Source organism: Chlamydotis macqueenii, chromosome 15 (assembly GCF_036417535.1).
Source record: "Chlamydotis macqueenii isolate bChlMac1 chromosome 15, bChlMac1.mat, whole genome shotgun sequence".
NCBI classification, from domain to species: domain Eukaryota; kingdom Metazoa; phylum Chordata; class Aves; order Otidiformes; family Otididae; genus Chlamydotis; species Chlamydotis macqueenii.
The window spans coordinates 1,381,322-1,390,660 of record NC_141570.1 but is presented as its reverse complement, the minus strand read 5'-3'; the positions used below and the strand labels follow the sequence as shown (position 1 = coordinate 1,390,660).

Genomic DNA, 9,339 nt, shown 5'->3' with positions numbered 1-9,339 from the left:
CAGCCCGCTCCGGAGGCGGGGGAGGCGGCGGCGACGGCGGCGGCGGCGGCGGCGGCGGCGGCGGGAGCCCGGGGCGGGGCGGGGCGGGGGGGGGAGTTCCGGCAGGAGGGGGCGCACCGGGAGGAGGGAGGAGGCGGAGGAGGAGGAGGGGGCGGGGGCCGTCCCGGTGCCTGCGGGCGGGGCGCGGGGATCCCCCCCCCCGTTCCCCGAGGAAGGGCCCCGGGGACGCCCCGAGTGGGAGCCGGCGCCGCGCAGCCCTGGCGTGTAACGAGCTGGCCGGTCTCAGCAGCCCCGTGGCGTGTAACGAGCTGGCCGGCCTCAGCGGTCCTATGGCGTGTAACGAGCTGGCCGGCCTCAGCGGTCCCATGGCATGTAACGAGCTGGCCGGCCTCAGCAGTCCTATGGCGTGTAACGAGCTGGCCGGTCTCAGCAGTCCTATGGCGTGTAACGAGCTGGCCGGTCTCAGCAGCCCCGTGGCGTGTAACGAGCTGGCTGGTCTCAGCGACCTCGTTGCTCCGGTGCTCCCTGACCCCTCTCCGCGGTGCCCTTCACTGGTGCCCATCCCGCCGCTCTGCCAGGCTGGTGCAGTCACTGACCGTCAGCCTGCGGTGGCTGAAGACGTGAACCAGGCTGGAGCAGCTTTCCCATTTGTCTCCACAAAGCCCTTACCGCTGCCTCATCTTCCAGTTCGCAGACACAGTGCCCAGTGCAATTTGTCCCCTTCCGCTTCTTGATGGCTCAAATGGCCAAGACGTTAAAGGCGCCTGGCTCTGCCGAGGGGGCTGAGGAACCAGACGGGAAACGGGGCCAGCAATGGCCTTAACGTGCTACTGGTGAGAGCACCCCCATCGCCCGCACGAGATCGCGCCCGAATTTCTGCTCTCCCTGACCGGTCACTGCCCAGCAGCCGTGCAGAGGTCTCGGCTCCAGCAAACCAGCACTGGGCTGCCTTGGGCTGGTTGGCCAGTACCCAGCTGGGCGCTGGACAGATGGAGGGAACTGAGCAAACTCCAGACAAACATGAACCAACCTCCCACCTGATGCCCCCTGCCTGCCCTGCGCCTGCCCACGCCCCCCGAGCTGCACCCCAAGGATGGTCTCCGCAGCCCCCAGCTCCACCAGGGATGGCGGGGGTCCGTCTCCTCTCCCCACCCCCACTTTCCAATCCAGGACATTTGGGTTGCCGGCGCGGAACGCTGTCTAATCTGCCCTCTAATCCTGCAGCCTGGCCGTGCGCGGCTGCATGGGGGGCCTGAGCCGCTGCGGGGCTCCCTGGGATGGGGGCTGGGGGCTCCGCGTGTGCCCGGGGGGCCCAGGCAGGTCGGGGGCTTCCCTGGCATCTGCCACTGCTTGATAACAAACGAAGCTGCTCAACAAAGGCCCCTTTGTGCCCACAGCCCTCTCCTGCCAGGCTCCCGCGCCCAGTGACCCAGCACAGACGCGGGACGGGGCAGCCCCCTGGCCTCAGTGGCCTCACTGGGCACCGGGACCTTCGTGTGACCGAGCCAGGACACGGGGCAGCGGGGCTGCGTGGGGCTGAGCGGGGTGCGCAGCCGCCACCCCCTCCTCCCGCGGCCCAGCCTGGCATTGGCAGGACGCGCTCCGACCGCCCCGCGTTCCTGCGGCTCCCCGCGGCTCTCGCCAAGGCGGGTTGGCCTTTGCAGCGCAGAAAAACGTGCGGTGAGATGTCCGCGTCGCCGCCCTGCGCGCGCCCAGCTGAAACCAGCGCCCCGAACGGGGAGAGCCCCCGGGGGCGGTTTTTGGCTTCGCCTCCCCTCGCTGCGGGGACGCGCACAGCGGAGGAGCAGGCACGTGGGAAACCCTCGCTCGCAGGAGCCGGAGGCGCCGCCGGCAGCAGGAGGGCTCGTCCCACGCAGGGGTCCCCCCGCGTCCCCCCGCCATGGCTGCGTTCCGGCAGCCGCAGGTGAGGAGTGCGGCGGAGGCCCCTGGGCGGGCGCGGGAGGCAGAATGGGCCTGGGAGCGCGCGGGGCCGCGGGCGCTGGATTCAAGGAGAGGAAGGGAAAGATGAAAGCAGCGCCGGGAGGACGGCTCGGCTCGGCTCGGAGCAGGAAGCCAGCGCTGTGCTCCCAGCAACTGCGGCTCGCAGCGGCGGCTGCTGCCGAAAGCAAAAGCAGTGTTGGGGAAGGGGCGAGGGTGGGAGCCCGGCAGGGTCCCCACACACCCCCCTGGGCACTGCCCCATCCCGTGTGCCAGTCCTGGCCCAGGGGCACGCAGCACCCAGCACCCGCGCCAGACTGGGTCCTGTCCCGCAGGGAGGACGTGGCCAGCAGCGAGGCCAGCGCGAGGCACACGGGCGTCCCGGTGGGCCCAGCGGCGCCGCGGGACGTGGGCTGCCCCCGCCCTGCCCTGTGGCTGCTGGACCCCCCAGCCCCCACCGCAGAGCCGCGGCCCCCTCCAGCACCCACCGGCGTCTACGAAAATACTTTATTGCGGAAGTGGGACGCGCGGAGCTCTCTGTACAGTACAAACCACCGGCAGCAACGCGGTCACTGGCAAACAGACACGCGATGGCGGCGCATCCCTGGGGGGCCGCGGGAGCTGGGGGGCACGGCCCCTACGTGGCCTTGGGCCTGGCGTTGAGGCGGATGACGGCCCGGTAGTCCCGCACCAGGTCCCGCAGTGGGTCCAGGTAGGGGTCAACGTTCTCCTCCATCCACTCCTCCACCGCGTCGGGGAAGTAGACCCTCTCCAGGTGGGCGCGCAGGTCGCGGACGAAGCTCTCCCAGTCCTCATGGAGCCTGGCAAGGGGGAGAGCGGGGGTCCAGCTCCCTCCGGCGAGGGACCTCAGAGCCGAGCCCGGGACCCCTCCCGGCCCCCAGCATCACGTACTTCAGCACCTTGCTGCCGAAGCTCTCCATGTTGCGGGGGTTGCCGAACTGGCGCTTCCGGTGATAGGGGCTGAACCAGCCCTTGATGGCACTGGGGAGGCACGAGGGGAGCGGGGGGCACGAGGGCCGCCCGGGGATGGGGGGCTGAGTGCCGGGCAGGTCCCCTCCCCTGCAAAAGCTCTTGTGCTCCGGCCCTGCGGCCAGAGCCGGCCGACCCCGCTGCCTCCAGCCGCCCCTTACCTCTCCTCCTCCAGGGCCTTAAGGATGCTCTCCTTCAGGTGGCTGTTGACCTGCTCGACCATGTGGTAGATCTCCGCGCCGGGGAACGTGCCCCTGCCCTCGCTGCGGAAAGGCAGGAGGAGGTGAGAGCCCGGCATGCGAGTCGTGCTCTGGGCTGGATGAAGCCCAGCGCCCTGCACGGCTGGAGGGCCTGGGACCGGGGCGTTTGGGTAACCGACCCCCGGCTCCCCTCCAGCGCGTCCCGTCTGACGCCACTGGGGTGGCGGCGCCGCGGCCGCGCTGTGCCACGCACCACGTGCTCTGCTCCAGCTGCATGCTCTGGAAGCCCAGCGCCTCCAGCACCTTCCTCTTCGTCTCTTCCGTGAAGCCCCCTGGGGAGGGCAAGGAGAGGGGCAGAGGGGCCCAGGCCACCCCGCTGTCAGGCACTCACCCCCTTGCTTCCCCCCGAAACTGGGGGAGCTGGCGCTCTCCTTCCCCTGCCTCCCACCCCACTCCCAGCATCCTTCCCAGCCGGCGGGCCGGGGTCTCGCAGGGGTGCTCACCGTTCACCAGGGTCTGCAGGCAGACGGCCAGGGAGGGGATGGCCACGGGCAGCAGCTCGCAGAGCGCCGAGTAGTGATCGTACCTGTGGAACGGGGCCAGCCATCCCACCGCGTCCTGCGCCGCCGCCACGTGGGCGCCGGGGAGGGCGGGGGTCCCATGCCCCTCACCTCTGCCAGCCGGTGAGGACGATGCCCCGGAAGCGCAGCGGGGCCAGGCGCGGCAGCGCCTGCAGCACCTTCAGCCAGCTTAGGTGGTTCTTCAGGTGGTAGCTGAGGCGGGGCCAGGCCTGCGCCGGCCCCGTGGTGCCCTTGAAGGCGCTGGCGAACCACACCGCCTCGAAGCCGCTCTCCGCGTACTTGGCGAGGAACGGCCCTGCAGCGGGACGGGCGCCAGCCCCCAGTGCCACTGTTCCCACGGGGCTCGGGGGGCTGGGTGGGGGGCGTCCCCCGCACCAGCCCCCGGAGCCCGGCACGCCGCCTTACCCATCTGCTCAGCCTCGAAGTCGGGCGCGTAGAACCACACCACGGGCGAGACGTGTTTCGCTATCCCCGACTCTGCGGGGGGAGCCGGGACGGGGCCGTGGGCACCGGTGCCACGCGGACGGGCGTGACCCAGCCCCCCCGCCCAGGCGCCACCGCTGCCACCCCCGTCCTCGCACCCCGCAGGGCTCCCACGCCGATCTTCCTCAGCATGTCGTCCCACATGAGCGCCCGCAGCCCCCGGTACTGTGTGGCGATGAAGGCCAGCACCTCCTTGATGTGCTTCAGGTAGATGGTCCCCGCGTCGCCCCTGTTGCGGCTCATCCAGTTCTTGGAGTCCGTCCCCTCCCCGAGGTGGAAGACCTGGATTTGGGGGGGGGGAAGGGGCTGCTCAGCACCCCTGGGAGCACGCCCCAGGGGCTGGCGTCCCCTCACGGCCCATCGCCCACCTCATCCGCACCGATGTGGATCCAGGCGGAGCGCCTGTGCTTCTCCATCACCTGCGACAAGATGCTCTTGACCAGGGCCAGGGTGTCGGGGACGTGGGGATTGAAGCTGTTGGGGAAGCGCTCGACCTCCCGCAAGTGCTGGTACTTCTCATGCTTGAGGATGAACTGCACCGCAGGAGCCGTCAGTGGGAGGGTTTCCAGGGGGAACCCACCCTGATGCGGGACGAGGAGCGGGAGCGGGACCCCCTACCTCCACGTGCCCAAAGGTCTGCACCAGGGGAACCACCTCCAGCTTGTGGAGCTCCGCCAGCCGCTGGATCTGCTCCACGTCCTCCTCGCTGCGGGGGCAGGGACGCGCTCACCAGGGGATGTCGGGGCAGAGTGTGAGGGCGCACCCTCCTCCTCCTCCTCCGGCACCCTGCCCACGTGGCCCCGGCCACCCCACGTCCACGTGGACTTTATTATTGGGACACAAATATTGACCCGGCGGGGCAGGAAGCACAGCCCAGCGCTGACCGCGGTTATCGCGGGCGGGGGTCCGGGCGGGTCACACGCAGCCCCCGGCACACCACAACCTGCCGGGGCCACGCCGGCAGAGCCCACCCGGCTCACCTGTAAGCGTACGGGGACTTGAGGACCTCCAGCTCGCCCTTGAAGGGGAACATGTCCTCGTACTCGATGAGGATGCCGTTGGCTCCCAGCTGGGACAGCAGCGGGAACAGCTGCAGAGCGGGCAGGGTGGGCTCAGCCGGCGGGGACGGCACGGTCCCCGGGGGCTGGTGGGGGCAGCCCTCTGCCCCTCGGCACGTCCCTCCCCGGCCCTTCCCGCCCGTCCCGGGCACCCTCACCTGCTCCAGGTAGGAGACCCTGGGCGCAGCTCCCTTCAGGTCCAGGTGGACCAGCCTCATCTCGGCGGCACCGGCGTCCCTGGGCTCCTGCCGCCCAGGCTCCCGCCTCGCCGCCGCGATCTTTGCCACGGAGAGCTCCAGCGCCTGGCCCTGGGGGCCGGCATCCCGTCCGGTGTCACCCGCGTCCCCCCAGAACCCGACATCCTTGCTGATGGGCTTGTGCAGCTGCAGGGTGAAGCTGCAGGGAGTGGGGCAGGGCTGGTGGTGCCACAGCGCGCGGGGGCACCCTGCACCCAGCCCCCGTGCAGGCAGGACCCAAGGGCTCCTCGCAGACCCACACCCACGCCCGGGGTCCCGCTGTCCCCTCACCTGTCGCGGAAGAGGAACTTGATGCCGGCCAAGGCCACGAGGAGCAGGACGACGAGGCGCAGCAGGTTCAGCCTGTGGCTCCGCTGGAAGGCCATCGCTGCGGGGCACACACGGGGTGTCCGGCCGCGCAGCAGCACCCCCACTGACCCCACGCACCCCACAAACCGTGCCCTGCTCCCCTGATCAGGGCAGCACAAGACCCAGAGAAAGGGGACGTGGGGAAAAGAGCCCTCCCGCCACCCCGGTCCCCGCCAGCGCCCCGTGTCCCTCTTACCTCACGTGCCCCAGCGCGGGGGCCAGTGGCCGGACCTGCCTCTGCTCGCAAGGGCGCAGCCTCCCTGGGCTCTGCCAGCGCAGGAGCAAACAAGGCGGTGGCCGCAGGGCAGGTGCTCGCCGGGGGATCCCCTCGAGCCGCTGTGTCACCTCCGAGACGAGGGCTGTGTCACCGGGCGGCTGGGTGAGGTGGCATGGCGGGGCGGGCACGGTGCAGCCGGGGTGGCCAGGCACTGGAGGCGACGTCCCTGCGGACAGATTGGGGACTGCTGGGGACACGCTGGCACCAGGCTGCTCCAGGGATGGGCATCGCGGGGCCAAGGTGGCATCTGGGACCACCCCAGCACCCGCTGGCACGGGACTGGCCCCAATGCCAGGACCCCCAGCAGTGTCCCATGGCCCCAGCACGGCACTGGGGGCACTGCCACGACCGGGGGCACCGCTCCCGCGAACCTCGGGGACCCACGGCCTCAGGCAGCCACCTCCTCACCTACAGCTCGGCTCCCAGGTGATAGGGGACCCGTGGTGACGCCTGCTCCCACCCCAGGACCCAGAGCCACCCTGCTGCCGGCGGCACCCCTCCCACGTCCCCCTCAGCGCAACAGCCAGGAGATGGCACGCATCCTCCTGGAAGCTGCGCAGAAGCAGCGCTGGCATCATTTCTGCCCTTCTTTCTCCCTTTTTGCCCTTTTTTCTCTTTTTTTTTTTTGCCAACGGCGGTGAGGCAGGGATGGGGCAGCACATCGACACCCCCACGCAGCCCCCCAGCCCGGCAGCCGCCACAAACGCTGGGGCGCCTGCCAGCAGCCCCTTCCACCGCACGAACCGCGCGGAAGTTCGGGGTTAAATTCAGCGCCACCAGATTTGGGAAGCGAGAAGCAGATTTTGGCCGCTGCCGGCGGCCAAGCGGCTCAGCTGACGGCCAGGGTTCTGTTTGCGCTGCCGGAGCAGTGGCACCGGGGCAGGGCTGCGCTGGGCCGCACCGCGCCTCCGGCTCCGAATTAGCCCTCTTCCCAGACACGGCCCTAATCCCTCCCGACGCGCTCCTCCCGCGTGCTGCCACAGGGCACGGGGCACGGCCCAGCGGCCGGGACCCCGACGTGTCCTGCGGAGCCAGCGCGGGATGTGCTGTCCCCAGAGCGCGAGGCCACGTCACGGAGCAGGGCAGCCACGTGCGGGAGGGAGTGGGAGCATCCCTGCTCCGTCCCCACCGCCCGGCACCCGTGGGTACCCGGCCCCTCGGTGCTGGTGTGCAGGAGCCTGATTTTGGGGCAGGTCACGTCCCTGCAAGCTTGGCACCACACCCTCCTGTGCTGCAGGGGACAAAGGTGGCACCGCGTCCCTGCCCTCCCTCTCCCTGCTGCCTTTCCCTGCTCCTGGCAGCTCCAGCACAGCTCAGCAGCGATGTGCCAGCCCGGGGACGGCCGTCCCTGGGGACACGTGCCGGCAGGCACCTGGGGGATGCGGGAAGTGGGGCTCAGGGGTCCCCGGGCACAGGGCACGAGGGCACGGGGAGCCCAGCCCAGGAAGGCCATAAATATGCAAAGCGCTAATTGCGCTGTCATGGGAACCCGGCGCCTGATTGGAACGGGGATAAATATTTAGACAGACGCTGTCAGCTCGCCAGGATTTGGCGGTTTTCATATCGGTTATCTTCTTTAAACAGAGAACGAGCGTCCAGGATGTGAGCCTCTGGGGCGAGGGCAGCAGCGGCGGCGGGGTGACGGGGGGCAGCCGCGGCTCCGTGCCCCCCTGCTGCCGGACACCCCGTCACAGCGAGGGCTCAGCTGACCGATGTCCCCCCAACCCAGCAGCTCCCCGCTAGCACCCGCTGCGTTCAGTAACGCGACGCCTGCCTCTGCCAACCCATGGGGGACGGCGCTGGCACCCGCGGCTCCTCGCAACCAGCCTGGCCCAACGCTCCCAGCGGCTGCGGGGCGAGGAGGGGGCCAGAGCCCAGCCCACGAAGGTTTTGGTCCCAAACCGGAGCCTGGTTTTGGTCGCCAAACCCTGTCTCCCGTGGGTGCACGTGGCGGTGCGGCCGTGGGAAGAACGACGCTGCACCGTGCACGCTCGTGTGCACGCTCACACGCTTCCAGAGCCTTCCTCCGCCAGCCGGGCCGACGCCGCCCCCGTCCCCGGCCTGGGGTCCCCCCCGGGATGAGCTGCCCCTCGCCAGGGGCCACGGCGCTGAGCCCCGCGGCCGGGGGCTCCCGCGTGGGCAGGCTGTGGAAACCGCCCCCCCCGTGGGGCTACAGCCCCCAGGCAGAGACAGCTCCTGCCCCCCCCGGGACACCGGGGCACACGCGGGGCAGCCCCCGCGCACGGGGGGACCTTTCCGTACCCCACCCGCGAGCCTGGGGCACCCCACGTCCCCCCACACCCCGGGTACCCCCCAGGTATCCCCGCATCCCACGGCACCCTGCTTCCCCGGGGCATCTCCGCATCCCCCGGGCATCCCCGCGGCGCCGGTCCCCACTGCGGCACCGGGCACCCCCGCATCCCCCGGGCATCCCCGCATCCCTGCGGCACCGGTCCCTCCGGCCATCCCCGCACCCCCGATCCCCGCCGCGGCCCCGAGCATCCCCGGCCCTTACCGGCAGGTGCGGGGCCGCCGCGGGCACCGCCGGGAGCGGGCACGGGCACGGGCAGGGGCAAGGGGACACCGCCGCCGCCGCCGCTCTTAAAGGGCCCGGGCGGCGCCGGTGCGGCGGGAGGTGCGGTGCGGTGCGGGGCCGAGGCGGAGCGGTGAGCGCGGAGGGATGCTCCGGCCCCCGCCACCCGCGGGGCGGCACCGGCAGGGCGGGGACCGTGCCACACGCCCCCGGTGCGACACCCGCGCCCGCGGGGGACACCGGCACAGCCCCGGGGCGGTACCGGCCCAGAGGGTGCTCCCGGCCCGGGGACCGCACCGCCGTGCCCGGTGCGTGCCCGGTGCGTGCCCGGTGCGTGCCCAGCGCGTGGCCAGTGCCCCATCGCCCCCCGTGCCCGGCGCGTGCCCGGTGCCCCATCGCCCCCCGTTCCGCGGTGCCCCCGGTGCCGCCCCCCAACAGCCCCCGCTGCGGCGCGGCGCCCCCTGGCGGCGCAGCTGGGAACAGTGTCCCCCTTCCCCCCCCCGTGCCCCGTGGTCTCGTCTCACTCCCCCCCCCGCACCCTGCGTATGGTATCGCCCACTCCCCCCCCCGCCCCTCTTGCGCATGCGCTCTCAAGACGGACGGCGCCCCGACAGGCTACGTGCTAAGGCGAGGTACCGCGCGCATGCGCAGTGAGCGGCTGCGGCCGCTTGGCG

The 9,339-nt window shown here is 71.5% G+C and overlaps 1 protein-coding gene across 2 annotated transcripts; it reads right to left on the bottom strand.

Annotated features, from left to right (window-relative positions):
• Positions 1–2,431: 2,431 nt before the first annotated feature.
• LOC147598800 (hexosaminidase D-like) lies at positions 2,432–8,781 on the bottom strand. Of its 2 annotated transcripts, XM_086759845.1 has the most exons (15): positions 8,648–8,781; positions 6,052–6,298; positions 5,778–5,874; positions 5,409–5,646; positions 5,173–5,282; positions 4,811–4,898; positions 4,561–4,725; positions 4,291–4,474; positions 4,115–4,186; positions 3,800–4,004; positions 3,632–3,714; positions 3,382–3,460; positions 3,090–3,191; positions 2,851–2,940; positions 2,432–2,759 (listed from the first exon to the last, which is right to left on the bottom strand). In XM_086759845.1, exons 3-15 carry the CDS (start codon positions 5,870–5,872, stop codon positions 2,576–2,578), a joined length of 1,695 nt encoding a protein of 564 aa, XP_086615971.1. In that variant the 5' UTR covers positions 5,873–5,874; positions 6,052–6,298; positions 8,648–8,781; the 3' UTR covers positions 2,432–2,575. The 2 variants fall into 2 exon arrangements, with proteins under 2 accessions (XP_086615971.1, XP_086615972.1); XM_086759846.1 differs by lacking the exon at positions 8,648–8,781 and having other exon boundaries at positions 5,778–5,860; positions 6,052–6,201.
• Positions 8,782–9,339: the final 558 nt, after the last annotated feature.

Bases quoted from the DNA above. Each gene is read 5' to 3' on its own strand.
- LOC147598800 (XM_086759845.1), bottom strand. From the start codon at position 5,872: ATGGCCTTCCAGCGGAGCCACAGGCTGAACCTGCTGCGCCTCGTCGTC. The intron at 5,647-5,777 runs GTGAGGGGACAG...CACTCCCTGCAG, and splicing joins AAGTTCCTCTTCCGCGACAG to CTTCACCCTGCAGCTGCACA. The intron at 4,475-4,560 runs GTGGGCGATGGG...CCCCAAATCCAG, and splicing joins TCCACATCGGTGCGGATGAG to GTCTTCCACCTCGGGGAGGG.